The 21976-nt window shown below is 39.2% G+C and overlaps 1 protein-coding gene across 2 annotated transcripts in view; it reads right to left on the bottom strand.

Moving 5' to 3' along the window:
* Positions 1 to 21976, bottom strand: part of palm3 (paralemmin 3) — a 71825-nt gene that overhangs the window by 10913 nt on the left and 38936 nt on the right. For both annotated transcript variants that reach the window (XM_038292458.1, XM_038292456.1), the window contains exons 2-6: positions 13566 to 13618; positions 9027 to 9107; positions 1945 to 2072; positions 1742 to 1790; positions 905 to 935 (exon numbers count right to left, since the gene is read on the bottom strand). In XM_038292458.1, the coding sequence (XP_038148386.1) occupies positions 905 to 935; positions 1742 to 1790; positions 1945 to 2072; positions 9027 to 9107; positions 13566 to 13610 (334 nt within the window). In that variant the 5' untranslated portion in view covers positions 13611 to 13618. The remainder of the gene's footprint in view (positions 1 to 904; positions 936 to 1741; positions 1791 to 1944; positions 2073 to 9026; positions 9108 to 13565; positions 13619 to 21976) is intronic.

Genomic DNA, 21976 nt, shown 5'->3' with positions numbered 1-21976 from the left:
GGGACCTTGATTTCCAAAGGAAATGCAAAATTTACTTTCATCAGAGAACATGACTTTGGACCACTCACCAGCAGTCCAGTCCTGTTTCTCTTTAGCCCAGGCAAGACGCTTCTGACGCTGTCTGTGGTTCAAGAGTGGCTTGACACAAGGAATGCGACAGCAGAAACCCATGTCTTTCATACGTCTGTGTGTGGTGGTTCTTGAAGCACTCACTCCAGCTGCAGTCCACTCTTTGTGAATCTCCCCCACATTTTTGAAGGGGTTTTGTTTCACAATCCTCTCCAGGGTGCGGTTATCTCTCTTGCTTGTACACTTTTTTCGACCACATCTTTTCCTTCCCTTCGCCTCTCTATTAATGTGCTTGGACACTGAGCTCTGTGAACAGCCAGCCTCTTTAGCGATGACCTTTTGTGTCTTGCCCTCCTTGTGCAAGGTGTCGATGGTCGTCTTTTGGACAACTGTCAAGTCAGCAGTCTTCCCCATGATTGTGTAGCCTATAGAACTAGACTGAAAGACCATTTAAAGGCTTTTGCAGGTGGTTTGAGTTAATTAGCTGATTAGAGTGTGGCACCAGGGGCCATCAATTTTGAACCTTTTCACAATATTCTAATTTTCTGATATGATGAATTTGAGATTTTCATTTGTTGTCATTTGTAATCATCAAAATTAAACAAAATAAACATCTGAAATATATGAGTTTGTATGTAATGTATGAATATAATATACAAGTTTCACTTTTTAAATGGAATTACTGAAATCAATCTACTTTTTCATGATATTCTAATTTTATGACCAGCACCTGTATTTGTAGAAACAATATAAAGAAAGAGTAAAGAGATAATCCTGTAGAGGTGGAAAACACTTTGAAAAGGTGTCAGCTTCATGTTCATTTAATTCCACTCACCTGCTCGGGTTTCAAACACTTTTTCAGCCTCCTGTGAGGTAAAAAGAGGGAAAATGTCTATAATAAGCATTTGAAAAGATTAATCTCTCATGGCTTGTCAGAAAAAAATATGACTCTTATTTTATAACACAATTCTCCTTGTGACTGTCCAATCTGTATCTGTAACATGAATCATCTATGAAAATATTTGTGGCTTCATTGTATATCCCTGGCATTTAAAACAGGCTTCTGCGTCGTCCAAAAAAGCAAACAGTTGCACAGTTCCAGCTCTTCTCAGAAACAGCAACCATTTTATTACCCCTTCTAACATCAGATATCAAAACCTCCCAATAAATTATCAGTCTCACTTGCTTTTCAGAAGAATTATGCTAAAATATATATAAAAATGTTGCCTCCGAGTTTGAATGAATTATAATGTCTCTCATCTTTCAATTGAAAATTCAAGCTGAAGGTTGATGTAATGAAGAGAAACTGAAGGAGACGTCCTAGAGCAACAGTAGAAAACTTCAGACAGCATTTCTGCTCCAATATCAAGCAAGGTGCTGAACAAACACATAACTGCTTGTAAAACAATTATTCAAGGGTGGATCAAGCTCTGTAATGTTTATGAAACTGGATGCCGTGCATTCATAAAGTTCCTGCTTTTCAACAGAAAGTGCTACATCAAAGGTAGAATGAGCGACGACATGCATTATACATGGCTGAGAGCCAGAGAGAGGCTGTGTGGGAAATTTCCTCCCTAATGGAAGGTGATGCACCAAACACGTTCTACACGTATTCCCACCCCTCTTTTGTGTCCATACTCCCAGTGTATGTGTGCTTCAGTGATTTCCTCACCATTCCATGATCCGCTTGCACAGTCGCCTGCTGGTCACTCGACTGCAACCTGAGACGGACACACAACTGTGTAAGTACGGGTGAAAACAGTGATGCTATTATTCTTTACAGAGCAACACAGATGATTGTGAAGAAAAATATGAGGGGTTGAAAAAATGTTGACAGTAAAAGATGTGGCATTTATCTCTATGCTAACACAGTACTTGTCATTCTGCTCTTCCATATCCTGGTCATGAGTTCCCCACAGAGACGAAAAGGTGTTCTGGGAGTTTGGTGACAAGGGAGATAATGGACTTCCTTCCATCAGCCACTGATCTCTTAAAGACTTCCTCTAGAATGCAAACAAGAGGGGAAAAGAGAAGAGTTTTAATCAACTTAGGAATCCTTTTGGGATGGAGTATAAATCAATACAACACAGCATTTAGTAGTATAATTTATGCTTCTTGTTTGGGAAAGTTTTATAAATTAAACATGAAAAACATTTCTTGATATTCATCAATCACTTCTTGAACACCAGTTGCTTACATCAGCTTACCTAGAGATTAAAATGTGTAATCTTAAGACAAATCTATTTTTTTACTCTTTTTGTGTCAGATTAGGAGAGGAAACTAATAGACATACAGTTTGAACAAAAGAAGGTACTAAAAGATACACAAGACAATAGTTGTAGAGATAAATTATGTTTAACCAGAGGAGCCTTTGAACAAAATAAAGTAGGTGATAGTTCATGATATGGAACATTGTGGCACAGTTTGCCAAGAGAAAGAGTCAGCCTAAGGTGCATGGAGTTTGCAGGTTCTCTCCGGCTCAGTTTAAAATGATGAATGTGGGATTGATTGGTGACTCTTAATTGCTATTAGGTATAGTGTGTGTGCATGCTCGTATGTGCCTTTACTGTACTGACAACCTGTCCCAGTTGCAGCACGCTTTTTGCCCAATAAGCCCATATGCACCAGCTCACTGTGACCCCAACCGACAAGAAAATCATGTAGAATTCATGCTATGGAGAATAAATCTAGGAATCTTTGTTGGGTTATAGGGATACACAAAGGTTTTTAAAACAATCCTGCTGGAAAAAGAATGACAAAGTTGGTGTTTTAGGTGAAAGTAAAATTTGAAAAAAAATGGAATGGCATCCTCTTTCGCAGCCAATCACCCACATTAGATAAGGTACCTTAACTAATATTAGTGACAACTTTTTTTTTGCTCTTTAGAAAATAAAGTACTTTGAAAAATAAACTCACATAGAAACACATTCATAAATATTCTCCAATTCACTAAACCGTGCCAGAAGTGTTAATGGCAAACCATTACCATCTTTGCTACGCATGTCATCTTAAATATATCAGATCTTATATAATTAGTGTAAGGATGTTAAAACCGAAAATGATGCCAAGCTGTAATCTACATAACCTTTATGAATTTTAAAGAATCAAAAAAGCTAACTAAAATTCAGAAAACAAACCAAGATTTCGCACCAACTGCCAGTAGGCTACATTTAACAGCTATAAGCTAGCCTTTGGAAAAATAACTAATTAATATCACAATAAATAAAAATAACCAAAGAATAATAAACACAGATTAAACAAAAGTCAGATATCTTACATTCGAGGAATTTGTTTTGTTGGTATCTACTTTTCTTGGTCACAAAGAAGTTAGCTGCCACAGCCGCTTAGCGTGGGTGAGGATGAGCACTGGGGCAGTTAGCTTAGCCTAAGCTAACTTAGCATAGAGATGAGCGGAGGGATGCTTGTAATTTTGTCACAGACACATCTTTTCACTCTTTAAATTAATTGAAAATCTCAACTTTGAAAGTCACAGTTAAACTACTTATGGCAGCGCTAACACAGCTTAGAGTCAAATATTGCTCTCCTTGTATCGGATATGAGTTCAGTGGCACACGCTCAACCGCAGTACATTGATTGTTTTATGAAAAAGCACAAATTGACTTTTTTCTCTCCCTAATCATAAAAAGTGAGCTAAACAGAAATCTAACTTTTCCGAGATAATTAATGCATTTCTATCCCTTTTGTTATATAATGACTATAACTGATCTGTCCCAGAAATGGGATCCTATCCTTCTTCCAGCAGCCCATTTTTAGGGGTTGAATGTGTAAAATATAATGTATAAATGTATAAATGTAGAGTTTTATGTTTAGATTTCCCTTAGCAAAAAGTAGTTCATTCAAGTATACTAAAAGTGCACTAATTTTATACTTAAAATCAGGCAGTGCACTTAGAGTTTACTTATTCTAAACTATATTTCATAAACCAAACAATAGTATAGACAAGTTTACTTGACTATACTATTGTTTACTTTATTGTTACTATACTGTTAGTATACTTTAAGCATACTTTAGTAAACTTAAAATTGTCCCAATTTAGTTCGAAGAAGTATTACTGTAGTAATACTTCAAGTACACTGAGTACATTGTTCAGTATACTTTCTAAACTTATACTTATACTTAAGTATTCTTAATAGAGTTTACTTCAAGTATACTACTTTTTGCTAAGGGTTTGTTAAACTTTTACAGTATATAGTGCATCATCTAAATAAAGACACAACTATAATACAGATAAGGATGTTGTAATCATATTTTGCCGGACTGCTCTGAGGATGTCACTGGGCTGCCAAATTTTCACCAAACCTTGAGGTGAGATTTTGAAATAGTTCGATCAAAAGGCAATCAGGATAGGTTGGAAGTTTTCAGAGGATCCAACTAAAGAAATAAAGTGTCAGAACGTGGGATTTGTATAGCACAGTAAATGTTACTGAGTAACAATAAGTGATCTGTAGTTAGTTGGAACATTTTTCTCACAATATATATTATTTTCTATATTCTGATTTTTAGAGAATTGAAGTAAAGCAGAATGGGCCCTACTAAAATACTTGCATCTTAAATATACTGTAAGCTAAGAATTCCACAACTTTATTTATTAATTGTTCTCTGCAGTTTAAGTAAAATAAACAATGGGAAACTACTAAGTTATCAGTGGATTACAGGCACTGACACATGAACTAGTGCAATCAAATCCCATGCAAACTACACTGTGTATGAATATTTGGTAATAGGCTAAGGATTAAAAGCTTCATTCATTATTTTATTTATTTATTTATTTATTTTTTTCATTAATTATTTTATCAAAACAGCTAAACAATTCAGACCTTCTAGGAGGCTGTAGATTTTATAAAAACTCACCATGACACAAGCCAACGCTTCTCTGGATGTTTTATTTGGAATGTGTGATGGAAAAATAAGTTAACATATTCAATGGGCCAAAATAAGAATAAATTAATAAGTAAGAATAAAATGAGAACATCCCTGTGGTTTTCGCTTTATGAAGCCTGGATAACTGAGCTGTTCTGTACATCCTCTCTGAATGTGGTTGCTCTTTTCTTTGGTGGCTGTTCTTTTGAAAAATAAAATGGGTTTAAGAGGCAAATCTGAACTCAAGTACTAGATTGCTTAAAATCTTCAATAATTTAAAAAACTGAATTATCCTAGCACAGATGAGATAAGAAAAAAATTTAAATGACATACCTCGTAAGAACTGTCTTTGTTCAATATCTGGCAAGGTGAATAGGTGGGAATACGGACTGGGTATGAACCTGTTCTCGTGTGTTAGCACTAAGGTTGTATTAAAAACACGGACTGGATTTTGATCACCATGGTATTTTTAAACATAAATAAGTGGGAGTGAGAGTTGACAAACCTGATGTCAGATGGTGGCATCAGAAAAGCAACTTAATGGACAGAATGTAAAATACATCTAATACTCTCAAAAACATCATTAATCATTTTCATACTGTCAGGAATCCAGTTTGTGTGGTCTGTTTTTGTGTTTCCTTTCCTCCTCCACCAGGTGGTGCCCCGTCCTCATTGGTTTTCCCTGCACACCTGCAGCTCATTCCCTCATTACCTGTGGAGTGTTCGTAAGCTGCTGACTGCCACTATCGTCGCCAGAGTGTTTGCCAATAAAGGGTACTCTAGCCATGCTTAGTTTAGCAGAGTCTAACCTAAGTCTTTGTTTTGCCAATACTGGGCTATCTAGCCATGCTTAGTTTAGCTGAGTCTAACCTAAATTTTGTGTTTGCCAGTTTTGGATACTCTAGCCAAGCTGAGTTTTTTTCTGAGTCAAGCTGAGTTTTTGTCAACCTGAGTCTTAACTTTGTTTTTGTCTTTGCCTCTCCGCAGGAAGTCAACCTGCAAACTGGATTTGTTCGGTCCTTCTCTCTCTGGAAGGTTCAGCTGAGCTTCTAACTGAGCTGGGGTTCCAAACAGGAAGTTTGGACCCACTTTACCCAAGAGGTACTGAGCTTCTAACTGAGCTGGGGGTCCAAACAGGAGAAAGTTTGGACCCACTTTCCCAAAGAAGTACTGAGCTTCTAACTGAGCTGGGATTCCAAACAGGAAGTTTGGATCCACTTTCCCCAAGAGGTCATTTGAGCTTCAGGTTCTTCAGCACCGCAGCCTGTTCAAGTACCCCAGGAAATCAGAGTGGCAGTCAACTTCTCCATTCACCATGGAACAACCACAGTCTGAGTAACCCAGTCCACCCATCACCAAACAAGACAATCTCAAGTACAATCCTCACAGTCTGGATTCCATAAAGGACACCCTTTCCTGGAGAAGTGAGTCTGCAACCTTTTCCTCCTATGCAAAACCAAAAATGATAATTTCCCACTGAGCCTGAACTAACCGCAGTGTCTTCCCCTCACCTTTCAGTCTCTGTTAAGCAGTGCTCAGAGCAGCACTGGATGCATCATCTTTATTCCAAATAAACCTGTTTAAACCTTTCCCTGGTCTCTCTGTTTGGTCTTCTGCATCTTGGGGTCAGACCTTTAAAATTAAATCATGACACATACAATGTAGTCTAGTACTCTATTATAATCTAAGGGTAAGAAGAAGTACTTTTAGTAGTGTATTCACATTATTTACAGAGACCTGGATGAAGTAAGAACCTTTTCACACAGAAGAAACAGTAATAGACTTTGGCAAAAAGCAAGCTTTCAAGATCATGAAAAAAACTAAACCCTAAACTGAAACATCTACATGCTTGTGGTTAGTGCAGAGTAGAATAAGAGGTAGAATCGAAACAGCAATTTAAGTAAAAAAAAAAAATATATATCACAATTTTGATTAATGGCAAAATTCAGCCCTACCTGATAGAGAAAAAAATTCTAACAGATTAATACTGCCACTAAGATTTTCTATGATAAGCATCATGTTTAAGGTGATGGGGAGTGTGTTTGTTTTCTGTTACACATACCATTTTGCTGTAACAACAAAATATTCAGTTTTTGTTTAATCTAACCAGATGAAACAACTACTGTCACAGCTTTGTGTTCACACTGTCAATATTTCTGCAGAGCACTGTAAACCTAAACTTTGTATGCACCATTTCCATATACCCCATAGGCCCATATTTACAGCATTTTGGAACAGTTACCCTGCAGCTTCCTCCTTACAGAAACTAAAATGGTCTCAATACCACCTCTGTCTTGTGAAGAGCAGAACAAGCTTGGCTCTGTTTCTTTTTCCCTGTACTGGGCGCTACCTTCTCTGCTGTTTCCTGCAGGGCAAGAGCTACATGCAAGCTGCTGCATTGAGACTAAATTCTAAAGCAAATGAATCCACCAAATACAGTAATGGCAAAACCTCTTAGATTGAACTTATCAAGAATGATATTCAATGTTAATATTTCAAATATTTTGCAATATCTTTAACCTGAAATTGTGATTTAGCAGGGACTACTTAGGTATGCTCGCAGTGGCAATGCTTCTTCACATGATATACCATACACATAGCTAAACTATATAAAAAAATAGCACACTTCTACAACTCAGAAATTCTGCACAAATTTGAGGAATGTGCCAAAGGGCTGAAAAAAACTATGCAATAGGAAGCGGAAACGGCAGTCTGGAAATTATGTGAAAACAATAGAGTAGCGCTGTGACTTGCAGAGTGTGTAAACAGTCACATAAAAAAAAGAAAAAACTGGCAAAGAAAGAAGTGCCTTTAGGATTCCAGTCATAGGCCGAACCAGGAAACATGACAGGTCATAGTTACAGGTCATCTATGTGAGCGTGTAGACAGAATGTGTGAAATGGGTTGGTGTGCAAACAAGATGCAGAAAATAAACAGATGATGTTTGCAGAGTGAAATAGAAGCAAGATGTAAATGTGTTTAAGCTACTGTTTTTAGGACGGTTTTTTGGTATATTTACTAACCCTCGGAGGACCAACCGGCTTTGAGGGGAATGAATGCTGGTCCTAATGTGGCAGACCCCCATTTGTGACCTTAGAGAATCAGTTTAGAGATCATGTAGAGAGCGTGTAAATTAAATTTAGGGCCCTGTCACATCTTGCAGATTTAGATAGCGCATGCCTGATGTCCCAGAATCCCCTAAGACGCTGTCATATGCTGGACTTTCTATGTATTTTTTTTTTTTTATTTTGAGCGTATACATAGCGTATTCATAACAAGACAAGAACTTATGTCCAATGACATACTAACTTATGCACAACGCTTAGCATCAGTGAAAGCTGCTCCCCTCAGTTAGGGTAGAGAAAAGTAGGAACATACTGATAATGGTTAGAGTAAATGTAAGGGTTAGGCATAAATGGAGTAAAATGAGTTTAGGTCAATAAGTCTTAATCCTGATAGAAAACAAACTTGTGTGTGTGCTCTTGCTTTTAAAACAATGTGGGGCCCTTTATCATGGAAAATGGCACCTTGTGTGGACCGACTGCTCCTTGTGGGGCTGATGCCTGGACCCCACGCAGGTAACTGCTGTTTTTGGGTCAGGGGTCACGTTTTGGACTAAGGTGTGAATTGAGTTTAGGTTGGGGTTAGGTAGGAACCCATAATGTTTAGTGTTAGGGTTATACTGTAGAAATTAATGGAAGTCATTGAAAAGGCCCCACAAAGATAATGAGGCAAGTTTGTCTCTGTGTGTGTGTGTGGCTGTACCTGTCGAGCCCTTATTCACCATCAGATTGAAGACCAGGTGTTGCAAAGTGAGGACATTTTGCTGGTCCTCGCTATTTTGCTAATGGTTAGGTTTAGGGCTAAGGTGTAATTGGGTTAGGGTTAGGGTGAGGTATGGACTGGTAATGGTTAGGTTTAGGGTTAGGGCATAGAAAGGGTTGAAAATCAATGGAAGTCAACGGGAGTCAACACATGGTCCTCACTAAATATAGCAGAACGAGTAGGGGTGTGTGTGTGTATGTGTGTGTGTGTGTGTGTGTGCAGGCCAAGTTAAATCATCCTCGGGATCAGACCTTGAGCTGTTGTTGTCTCAGCCTCTCATCCTCTTTTTCTCTCCTGGCTTTGTCTTGCTCTTCCTGTAACCGGCGCTTCTCCTGGAAATGGACAAAAAACACAGCAGAGGCAAATACTTAAAAGTTCAGACTCCAAAGACCATAAGACTGTGATTAACCATAACTTCCCTGCTTATGCTGAAGACTTTATGAAGTCTTAATAAAGTATTTATTTCTTTTATAGTACACAGATTCAAAATAGATTTTCGGCCAATTTGTATCATTTTTAATTAGCCTAAAACATGTACAGTTTTGATAATGCAAGAGATTCTTAATTATGAAATGAAGACATAGAAAACTAATCTAAACCCAAACTGATTTTATTTGTCAGCACATTTATGTTTGGCATTTCAAGCTGAGGGATTGTTTTGTTTTTGTTTCTTATGCGGGAGGGGTGGGGGCTAAAAAAAACTAGCTCCTTTCAAGCTGGTTGGCTTCTGCTGCTGCGCAGCGTTCCTGTGAGCCAGCTACAGATGGAGGTCTGGTCTTTCACCAAATCATTCAAACAAATGAATAGAGCTGCTTCAATAGCAGCTAGTTACTCTGGACTCAGAGTGTGTTTTTGTTTGTCTTCCTCCGTTTTCCATCACGCTTTTCATCACTCATTTTAAGGTGTTTGCCTAATGGCTTGAAGGCTTTGCCTCTTTGGTTCTTTTTTGCTGTCTCTCCCCAAACATTTCTAATGACCAGCTACTATGCCAATGGGAGTCTGATGCCTTTTGAAGGTTCTAGGAGACATAGCTTTCTCTGACTGTAAGATACACGTGGGTCAGTGTATATTTTAGCCATTTGATTTTCTTTTCAGAAGCATATGAGGAAACATGAAAATTATATCTGAACCCTGTCAAATTTAGTGCTCTGATGAAATAAGTGAACACATCTGGTCTTGGAAAAATTAAACAAAATGCAAAGCTATGGAGCCAAATCGGTCTCAATTTTCACAAATACACATATGTGATTCTTACATGCACAAGCTCCACAAACACATGTCATGATACGCCGCTACGATTGGCTGAAAGCGTATTATGAAAGGCGGGTACTAGCTGGCACGTCACCCAATCAGCTCAAAATATTGTACTAAATGTCCCTCCTTTTATGGACAGACTGAACGGCAGCCATCCCAGATTGATAACGTAGAACTCAATTCAGTTCTACACATCAATTTGGCTTTTGCCAGGTTACGAAAAAACAGCATCTGGCAAGGATATATATGATTTTGTTGTATCAGCGAAAGCCAACTTTAGAGGACTAGTAAGAAATTGGATGATTTGACTAAAAGCATTGGCACAGGCAGGGATCCAAAGCTCGCCGGAGGGCTCAGTTGGCGAAAATACTCAACATCAGATTTAGTGACTTTCTTCCCTTTCCTCACAGGAGGGTATCCCTTTGTTAAATCAGTGAGAGGATGAACTATGGCTGAATAGTTCTTGATGAATTTGCGATAATAGCCACAGAACCCTAGAAATGACAGCAGCACCTTCAAATGGATGAGTGGCTGACACCGGGTTACAAATACAAAATATATACTGTGTCTCTCTATGTCAAAAAGGAATTAGCAACATTTGGAATATAAATTGAGATTTGTTTTATATTTCAATAAACCAAAAAAAGGAAATCTCTTTATGGAGCCAAACTGGTCTCAATTTTCACAAATGGGCATATGGGATTCATACATGCATAGGATAAGCTCCACACACACACAGCACATATTTCTGGTCCATAAACAATTATAAATTAAATCACAAAGTAGCAGTTATTATTAAACTTGTGTTTGGATGTTTGAGACTCTCCTGACATAGCTCTATAGACAAAAGCATTTTTTTATATATTTTTTAGATGAGCTTTTATTTTTTACTCAGATCTCGCAATAATCCAGCTTGCAGTGCAAGGTTATGTTTTTCCAGGGTCCAAGCAATCTTTGACATACATTAGAAAAACTTCTAAACTTCCAAAGCTGACAGAGAGGCATCCAGTGGCTTGTGTGTGTGAACTCTGTGAAGCTGCCAGAGGATCAGACATTTGCCATAAGAGGGAGAGAATGAGTCCCAGGAGAGCCCTAGACTGTGGGCGAAAGACTATAGCTGCTGTTCTTGAACGTGGCCCGCTGCAACCTGTTGCTGCACCATCCCGCCTCTGAAGCTTCAACTTACCCTTTGTTTCTTTTTCTCAAACTTCATCTCTGACTGTACAGATTTATAAGTACTCTGAAGCTCTGCACGTGCCTTTTTGTTTACTGCTAGTTCAAACAGTGAAGCAGCCATTTGTTTAAGGCCTCTCTGATTTATTTCTGATTTCCATTTAGATTTCATGATTTTTGTAATAAATAATACTTTTTGACCAAATCCTGTTTATTGATCTACAAGTAGATACCTACATAGATATAAGAATTGTTAAATTGAGCTTTTATTTTAAAAAGGCGAATATGTCTGTATTTCTTTTTAGGATGTATTGGATGCAGCGCCAAAGTATTTTATATTCATTTCAGAGATAACACCAGACGAACCCCACGTTATTTTTCAGCCTGAATTTATAAACTACAGCAGAGTGGGGTTACATATGTATTGTGGTATTTTGTTGTTTGTGAATAACAGTTTTTAACAGAAAAATCACACCACTAAAAGATAAGCTGACCAACATGTATATCACAAGCTTTATCACTTACTCCTTAACACCAACTGTCTCTGACTAGCTGTTTAAAAGCTCTCTTATAAACACTTCCACTTCCTTTTCTTAACCCCAGACGTCAACTTAGATTGCTTATTATTTGACTGGGTTCTTTAATTCCTCTCATTATTATTCTTTTATCTGCTTTTGCTTCTTCTTGTCATTACTCTGCCTTCCTTTAAAACATTTTTTATACTTCTGTATAGCACTTTGGTCAGCATGGCTGCTGTTTTTAAGGTTCTTCATAAATGAAATGGTACGGGCTTTGGTAAGGTATCAGATTGTGTGATATATGGGGTGTGTTGAGTAGGACCAACACAAAGAACAGGTCAAAAGTTTTTCCTTCAGCTGTCACTCAGATGATAAAATATAAGAGGACTCCAATTAGCCTCTGCCTGGTAACCATGACAGCTGAAAACAGGCCCAGTCCAAGAGGTCTCTACTACACAGCTCTAAAGGGCGCTCTACGTGCAAGCCGGAGGTCATGGTTTGAAGATGCCAACAGAATATTGTTTGCCTGATTTTAGATCCATTTTTCATATTTGTACAAAATAAACATTTCTGTGTCAGTTTGTAAATTTTATGATTTTGCACAGTGATGTTTGTGTTTTGGTGTTCTGGAGCTATTCTCTAACAGGTACCAATATAATAATGCTACGTTCACACCGGAAACAGCAGGCGCAGCAAAATCACATCAGCTGCTTCATTTTTGCTGCTTGTACCAGTTAGTTCTGACGCGCGGCTGAAGCAGCTTTGCTGCTCTCGCTGCGCGGTCCAAAAGTGGGTCTGACGCGTGTTGGGCGGAGCTTCACTGTCCTTTCTTTGCCTTGCAGCTATATTTGCTGTGATCAGTGGGAATAAAGTAGTTTTAATATGGTTTTAGGTTAGAAAGTCCACCTGAAAACTTCATCAGTGCAGTCAGTTCATCCAGATTATCATCCTGCCTTCTAATATTATTTCTGTCGGAGCCGCTCAGACCCCACATACCAGCGGTGCGCCCACAGTAGGAATCCCTTCATCAGCAGCCTCTGGCCGGGTCGCCTCCTCGCGGTTCACCGCGGCAGCTGGTAGGTGTTTTTCATCTAAATAATCCAAACTGCAGGCAGCAGGATAATAAAAGCGAACATATTCTGCCGGCAGATTTCTGCATTTTAAGTTAATTTATGCGTCAATAAACTGTTTCAGAGGAGCGATCACAGCGCTCTGTGTCATCAGTGATGTGTCTGTCTCTCTGCCAGCTCCCAGATCAGCTTCTCTGATTGGTTGACGCGGCGCGTCGAGCAGCAAAAATAAAATTTTTCCATCTAGAGCAGCAGCGCGTTTGCGGCGCGTCACGCGCGTCAGATGCTTAAACGCGCCCGACGTGCTGCTTCAGCTGCTCAGACGCGCTGCGCCTGCTGCTCAGGACCTTTTGCTGCGCCTTGACGCTCGTCAACCATTGACTTTGCATGTAAACTCGCTGCTTCTGTCGCGCCAGCTGGGTCCGGTGTGAATGCAGCATAAGAGAGCAGAACACAGCACTCAACCCAGATATGATCTGTCACAAAATGTCTGTGTTTAGTTGCAATGCTTTAGTTTCAGGCTACTTAATACATATTTATGACATAAAATCCCAAAACAGATACATACTAACTTTATCTTCTGCTACTTTCATTATAATCAGTCAAATCAAGAGCAGCTTAATTTACCCTCAGCAAACTGCTGCCTTCAGTAGATAATGAACACACTTCTTCATTGCACTGCACACTCAATGAAATATTGAAAAATGTCCACTGTGCCAAGAGTGAAGCTTTGTGCCATGTAGGTGTGTGTGTGTGTGTTGGTGTGTGTACTCACAGCAATGGCCTCCAGCCGCTGTTTGTACTTCTCGGCCTCGTCCATCCTGGCACCTGTCACAAACCAAGGCAGAATCAAAGTTTAGAGCTCTGAGGTTAATCAAATATGATCTGTTAGATTCAGGTTTTTATCATGTGGACGATCGGGAAAAAATTACCCCTGATTTCCTGAAATTATTAGAAATATTAACATCCTTGGAATTCCTCTAAAATCCAACAGAGTATTTTCCTTTGTTGCTGTGTCAATTTTCTCTGCTTTCAAGTCGGATTTTTTTGTTTTCATCTCTGTAAGTGTAAATGTTGGCTGTCATCGCAAGAGGAGAATCAAAGAGCGTTTCTGCACAAATCCCCAAACTCCCACAGTCTCATTCCTGCTACATCAGAGGCCGAGCAGGCAGGCTGATGAGTGGGAGCAAGATCAGAGGCAAGGGTGCAGGTTCAGCCTTCACAGTTTGCAAAGTGTGTAATTTGGCAGGAATATGGCCGCATGTGCTCTTAACTGCAGAACTTCTCTGACCCGCAGTCCAAACTAAAAAAAACACAACAGCATCCTGCTCCGATCTATAGTTAATCACCAACTACTATCAAGACAAGTTCTGTTTGAGAAAAGGAGCAGAGGGAATATTTGTTTTCCCTTGCAGCAAACACTAAATAGGGAAATATTTGAGCTTTCCAAAACTCAGAGGCAGTTTAAAGAAGAGCCCTACATAGCAAGCAACTCCTCAATCCTCCATTGTTCCTACATTCTCACCGACAACAAAACAAGAACACAAGGACTCTACTTTTAGAAAATTGCTGTAAAAAAAAAAAGAGAAACTTTTAAGAGGAAAAACAGACAAGAAATCTCTGGCTTATGAAATAAGAAAATATTAAGCATCACAAAAAACTGAAGTTTTAAGTAATTGGCGTTGAAATAATCTATTTAAAAACAAAAACGCTTCATTTTGCAAAAGATCACACAACTTGACTTGGTGTTAAATAAGAGCGTAACAATGAAACCTGCAGAAAAAAAACGTTGTTTAGCGCGCACACAATGGAAAACAACTTAAAGCTGAAAGACAATTCTAGTGCTGTGTCACTAGCAACAATTTCATTGTTTTTATTAAATATCCTAAAGATAAACAGTTTCAAACAAACACTATTAACTCTGCCAGAAACATGATCGCCTATTGATGGTAACAATATGTGTTATTGTGGAGGTGAATTTGCCAAAGGAGATATCCCCAAATACGCTTTCTTATGCCTATAAGCATGAAAAATATATTTTTATCATGTTGCAGTGTTACGCACCCTGTGGTTGTTGTTTTTGTTTTTTTTTACGAGATACTGTAAGGTGGACGTAAACTTTGGGCTGACACTGTAGTCAGTTATGGAAAAATCCAGTGCCATGTGTGCAGAAGCAACATCACACACACCTAAAAACCTCACACACTCTATAAATGAGGTCTCTACTTTCTCCCCACAGGGTTGCTCAGCACAGCACAGGGCTATTGTTGCTTCCTCAGAATGGAAGCTCTTCCAGGGCCTTTGAGTGTGTTAGTTATCACAGGTAGAAATCTTATCATCCTGATGCCAGAGGGATTCCTTCTGGCACCCTCTAGGTATAAAAGGCTGGGCGGGTGGGGGTCACAGAAGAAGTCCCGTATAAAATCCTGCCAAACTGTGTGCTTCCCATGGAAGGGAAAAGAAACAGGAATAAATGAGAGAGAAAAAGGGAAACAATGCAATTCTGGAAAATAGGAACAGCTTCTCATCATACAAACCTAAAAAAAAACATTCACACAGACACAATTCAGAAACAATACATCGATGCAGAGCCGCAGAAGTAAAGACAACATCTTTTTTCTGAGGAAGGCTTCTGATTGACTGAAGGTGCAGTGACAGCTTACAGTATAAGTCACCGTAGGGATTGCAGGCTTGCATCTCATCAGGGCTCGAGGAGAACGCCTAGAATAGCAGTCTGAGATAAACAAGCAAACACAAACCAAAGCTTTGATGAGGAGGTATTGAGCAGCTCCCTGCAGACACACGCTGACTTCAATAATTAAGCATGATACAGGAGAGCAGAGATGGGAGGGCTGACGATGTCAAAAAGTGAGGAGAAGATGGTAGAAAGATGGAGACAAAGAAAAACATAAGAGGGTAAGGAGTTGACAAGGCGTGTAGCAACTGGTTAGCTGGTTTGGGTTTGGATCTGCTAATGTTAGGTCAGGAGGCAGGGGATCTGGGAGCTGAAGATTAAAGCTGTTTAGGCTTCCAGGACCATTATTAGCATTAAGCAAGACTGCAAATCATATTCTTCACTTATAAAAAGTATTATTTACTTCCATTTATGTAGAAATATGCTTTGGTGTCCAACAGAAAACAGAAAATTTAATTGAAACCTGATGTCAACCTTCAGAATGCATATAAAAAGGAGTACTTTTATATTAACCAACCAATATCTCCTTTAAATATTCAAACACTTCACTGGTTTTGATGGTATCAAACACTCCACTGGTTATGGGAGAATTATCCTGCCATAATGCAAGAGCACATAATTTCAATTTGAGAAAAGAATTTAATCTTCTTGCACTCAAAATGGTGCGCTTGTCTAACTCTACTGAGTGTGCCTGTGGTAAACCTTACCGACAATAAATTGGCTTTTTAATTTAAAAGCTATTAAAATAAGAAGCTGGAAAACAACAACAATCAGGAAAATAAAAAAAGGAAATAATAAAGGGCGATTCAAGAATCACCAATGAAAAGTCACTTAATTTCTGCTGGAGGCAGAATTAGCATCTGCCCTGACTAGCAAACTTTTTTTTTTTTTTTTTTCTGACGAGCAACTCTGAGGCGGGAGTTTTCTGTTCACATCACGTCACGTCTGAAAATGGATAGCTTTTAAATTAAAAAGCCATTTTATTTTATTTATCACAGGCACACTCAGTAGAGTTAGACAAGCGCATCATTTCTGAGGCTGTCGTTCTATTGGCTGGAAAGGTTGCTAGGCGACGATCTGATCCAATCTGTGAGAGAGCAAAAAAATCCGCAAGCAGAGCCTACGGGTTTGCGAGCGTAACTGAGACTCGAGCAGAGCGCGGTTTGTGCACGAAGAGAAGGAGGCAAGCGAGAGGAGAAAATATCTGTGCAAGAAGCATTAAATCTGACAGAAGAAACAAAGATTTGAGAGAGAAGAGAAAATATTTGAGAGAGAGCGCATGTTTTGAGTGTGAGCATTATAAGTTTTGAGTGCAAGAAGATGAAATTCTTTTCTCAAATTGAAATTATGTGCTCTTGCATTATGGCAGGATAATTCTCCCATAACTGGTCCAAAGGTGATGAATTAGATTGTGTTTACAGACTGTTCTTCTCCTCAGTTTCAGGATATTTGCAAGATTTTTTAGTAACTGCTGTAATTTACCAAACAAAGAGCCAAGCATGAAGCACAGAGAGAACGAGAGGGAACAGTTGCCAATAAAATAAAAATGTTGGACGTAGGTTTTATGATTTTGTTCTGAAATCTTTTATTACATCGTTTGAGGAAAAACTCTACTTGAGAAATCCAGATGATATGAGACTTTGAGTCCAAGTCGAATCTTAAAACTTGTTTTTAAGCAGGAAAGGAGGAAGCTCTTGATTGTTTCCCGATTTATTGACAAAAAAGATATCATGATGGCTGACAGCAGGGGGTTGATTAAATGTAAACGACTCCTCTGTTGCTATATATGTTTCGCTGGCAAAAAGTGAAAAAAAAAAGATAAAAGGAATAGTTTCTAAAGATAATCAGTATAATGTCTATTGGTGTCATTCATTTCAAAGGCACAATAATAGTCAAACAGGGTTCAAACAGAAACAGTAAGTCGTCGCCCAAAGTCAGGACGATAAACTGATTTTTACCGTTACCATCATTCCCTACGATTTCCCATGTCGGTAAAATAAATCAACTTAATTCTCCCATGTTTTCCTGTGTGCAAGGGTGCCTGATATTTCCTTCCCCTGTAAGACACTGCAGCGTGTGTGTCTAATCACGTATTTCCACAGATCCGGTCAGAAGCTTAAACAAAGAGAATGGCGGATGAGCCCAGTGAAGAAGCGTCTAACAGCTGTAAATGAAATTACATCAGTTAATCCTGGGGAGCTGAGCAAGAACAGAAATGAGGCTGAGCGGGCAGAGAAGTCGAGAGTGCGTTGTTAGAGTTAAGCGCACAGCAGACCAGTTTTGAATGAGGGTTTGCGAGTTTAAACGACGCATATTGTTCTTACTCAGGTTGGTGGCACCAAAATTACGCCATAGATCTTAAGCAAAATAACACAAAATGCAAAGATTGTCTGAAAACTGTCAGGAGTACCCATAGAAACACATCCAACCTCCATCACCTACAGCACAAGGGTTTGAAGATGTGCAAAACGCTCCATTACCTTTGCGGAAAAATCTTTGCAAGAGAGGTAAAATTCTTCTCCTGTTCAATGAGACATTGCTGAATCTTTAAACCTGAATGGTTATAAGACTTTTATATTAAATTGAAATGAATAAGTAATGTGATTTATTCAATAAATACATTATAGGTAGATCAGCTGCATTTCCTGCATATGCCTGTTTTTCTGATAGAGGAGTCAGAGCATTTATTGTGCGTTTATTGCATTTATTTATTGGTTACCAATGGCGGCGCTCCAAGGAAGCGGCCAAGAGCAGCTCCTCTCGACAATTTCACAAAATATGCCGCTTAAAACAATACAAACTAGACATCAAACCTGCATCTATGATCGCCAACGCCTGCTGGTGCTACGGTCACAAAATGTTTTAAATACAGACATTTTTGACCGTTTAAAAAGCTGTAGAGTGCTACGGATGGATGTAAACAAGATAAACAGAGGAAAATAACGGACTGAGAAAGAGATGCGGGCGATGGAGAAAGTGGGGCTGCAGAGGGCGGCTAACTGGGAAGCTTAAGAGAGATCCCCACAAACCACTGCTTCCATCAATCCTGCTCTCCAACGTCCGCTCGTTGGAAAATAAAATAGCTCATCTCCGCCTCAAACTCTTTTCGAAAAAGGAGATATGTAACTGATACGCCATCATTCTGACGGAGTCTTGGCTGCATCCAGCAGTACCGGACAATGCTGTTAGCCTGGAGGGGCTGATGCTATACTACGCCGATAGAACCAAAGAGCTCTGCATGAACGGAACCTCCTCTGAGACTGTTCCCAGGCAATCTTCAGCATCTAGAAGGGAAGCACAACCCTCTGCAGGTGGAAATGAGTAGAGACCTCTAGATGCTTCCCTGCCAAATGCTAAAAAATCCCCAGTTGGCTCCTTCCGGCCCCCTCCAGCTTCCACACCACATCTCGTCTGTCACCGCTAAACCTGCCGATTCAACCCATGGGCTACCACCCTCACAGCATCGTCATCATCGTCCTCTTCCTCCCCTGAGCCAGGAGAAGCGAGTGCTTCAGGAAACGGAGGCAGTAGTAGCAGCTCAACAACAACTGATGGGTTGAAGCCAAGACAGCAGGCCCCTTATCAGGCCCCAGATCCTCTCCCACCAGGGTAAAAATCCCATTTGGATGCTAAGATCCTATCCAGGTCCGTCTGACATCACTGCTGCCAAGCATACATGACTGAGACGCATTCCATAAATAGATATAGTTACTTAATATCTGCTGCTTACCTTATCAAGGCTGTACTTTAAAAAAAAAATGCAAAAAAATCATCTAGAGAGCTGTTCTAAACAAAATTTCTTTTTGTTTACACTTGTGTATACAAAATTTGCCCTACCACTAATTATTTGGTGAACCTTAATTTCACCCAATAAGTGTTCCCACTGATTAATATAGTTATCGCCACTGATTAAAGTATGAAGCATACTGAAAACATGTCTAGAGATCAAGGTCAGGAATAAATGTGATTCGGATGGTGAAACAGAAAATGCAAAATAAAAGAGAAACAAAGTTTAAAGGCAGGATCAGTTTGACAGAACAATACATGTTACTGAATATGTCTTAAAATTATTTGATCAGAGAACAAACCTTCACACCTTAACTGTGAATGTTCACACAACACCCACAATCATCTTGAGGAATTAAGAAGGGAGAGCGGTTTACAGATTTGGTGAAGCTGCACCTCTGTTCAGCTGGATTAATCTAATTTACCTCAAAGAAGTCCAGACTTATAGCGAACACTAAGAACCGACACACTCTTATGAACAAGCTTTGCATGACAAAGTAACAAGATTAAAAAACATGACAAGAAAAAGAAATCAGTAGTTATAACCCAATAAGAAATTTTGCTGATGAAAGTAGGTCAGCTAAAACACATCCTCATTCCCCTGAAGAGGCTCAGATCGTTAACATAGGGTGACCAAACGTCCGTATTTGTTAACTTTTATTGTTAAGTGAGGGATGTTTAGAGGAGACATTATTTCTTTCATTGTGCTATTCATTCGTTGCAGGAATTGTTAAGCATTTTTAATAAATACATTTTGAATGAAATTATCGTTTGTTATTGGAGTTATTGCTGTTGGCTTTTACTGAAAAGCATTTTTTTTTATAAATCAACTGTAAATATCATGTTATTGCAGGATTAGGTAGGCCTATGTTAAGTGAGTACATGCCACAGACATCTCTATGCATGGGAACAGAGACCCCCCTCCGCTCCAAGGTGTCCTGGTTTTCCCAAATGAAAATATGGTCACCCTAGGTAATATTAGAGATAGTTTAGCTTTAAATATATCTGTACTCACAGGACTGGGGACTACCTGACCCAAGTCCTCCCATCTACGTTCAGAATTTTACTCAGACAATAAACTGAGGACATCACAAGCCGTGTTTAAGCCAGATATTATCCGGTGACCTTGTGATCTGATCTCACATGCAGCCCACATCACAATATCAGCTGTTTACTGAGCGGTAAAATCTCCAAAGGATTAGACTGTCTGCAGGTACAGCACTATTCATCACCAACATGTTTCAGATTTTGTCTGAGTCACGATTGCAAGAGTTGTTTACAAGCTTTTCAAAAAGCTCCATTATGCATCACAGCCAATCTAAGAGAAATAGAAGGACGCAGGCTTCCACTCCCTACAGAGCTTCATACTGTGACCTTAAAGAGTTCAACTGGATTTACCTAAAAAAGCCACACACCACCAAGCTTTAAATGTCTTAAATTAATGCAGCTCTGCAGAGTGCTCAAGGCTGTTAGATTCAATTTGTAAAATGCGATGTATAACAGGAGGAAAAGAAACATGGCATTTATTGATCTAAAGTGTTTTCAGTTGAGGGGACTATGGATGTTTATTGAAAACTAAACTGTAAGAGCCTCCTGATAAACGAGGGAAAAAAACATAGTAAAACCTGTTCATAATGTGGCAGCCGTTTGTACAAAGTGATGTTGCATCATCTGGTAATTAGCTGGCAGCCAAATCTACATTTTTTCACAGCTTTTCAAAGAATTATTTGCTTTCAGCAAAGTGGTAAAGCAAAATTTGGATGCAAACTCTACCTAGAATTATTCAAATATTTGAAGTTTTGGATTTCCACAACCAGAAATCTTAACCCTGTTTGATAATTTATTTACAGTTTAACACCCAAAAAAATAGTTTTTAACCTGCAAACTAGAAAATCTAAATTGTTTTGTTCACTCATTATGATACTGGTTCCTTTCACTGGCCCGTGCTTGAGTGATGGCAACACAAAGTGCCGGTGCTAATCAGCCATTAGCATTAGATTAATACTAGACCTATTAGGTTGGTGGAAAATCAGCCAATTAAGAGCAAAATATTTTAGTCCAGATTTAAAGGTATAGTGGAGGATTTTCTTTTTTTGGGTGGTTCATCAAAATACCGGTACCGTATTTTCACGACCATAAGGCGCACCGTACTAAAAGGCGCACTCTCAGTTATGTGTCCCATTTCTGTATTTAACACACACATAAGGCGCACCGGACTATAGGGCGCGTTTTTTATATACAGGTACAAGTCCTCTACTACCTTTAAATACCTCTACTCCGTATTTAAAAATACAGCGGGGGCAAAACTGAGTATGACTGTGCTTTATTCATGTATTTATTACAAAGTATTAATCAAACCTGGCAGCTGGCCGTGAGACAGACACATCGCAGATGACACAGCGCTGTGGTCACTCCTAAATTAACTTAAAATCCTGAAACCTGCCGACGGAATATGTTCGCTTTTATTACCGGTATCCTGGTGCCTGCAGTTTAAATTATTTAGATGAAAAACACCTGCCAGCCACCGCGGTGAACCCGGAGGCTGCCCAGCCTAGAGGCTGCTGATGAAAGGATTTCTACTGTCGGTGCACCGCTGGTATGTGGGGGGTCTGAGCGCCTCCGACAGAAATAGATAATCTGGATGAACTGACTGCAATTATGAAGTTTTCAGGTGGACTTTCTCACTTAAAAACATATTAAAACTA

This window comes from Cyprinodon tularosa, unplaced genomic scaffold (assembly GCF_016077235.1).
Source record: "Cyprinodon tularosa strain WSP-4 unplaced genomic scaffold, ASM1607723v1 ctg312, whole genome shotgun sequence".
Classification (NCBI taxonomy): Eukaryota; Metazoa; Chordata; class Actinopteri; order Cyprinodontiformes; family Cyprinodontidae; genus Cyprinodon; species Cyprinodon tularosa.
Note: the sequence above shows the minus strand (reverse complement) of the source record. Positions and strands in the feature narration are given on the sequence as shown.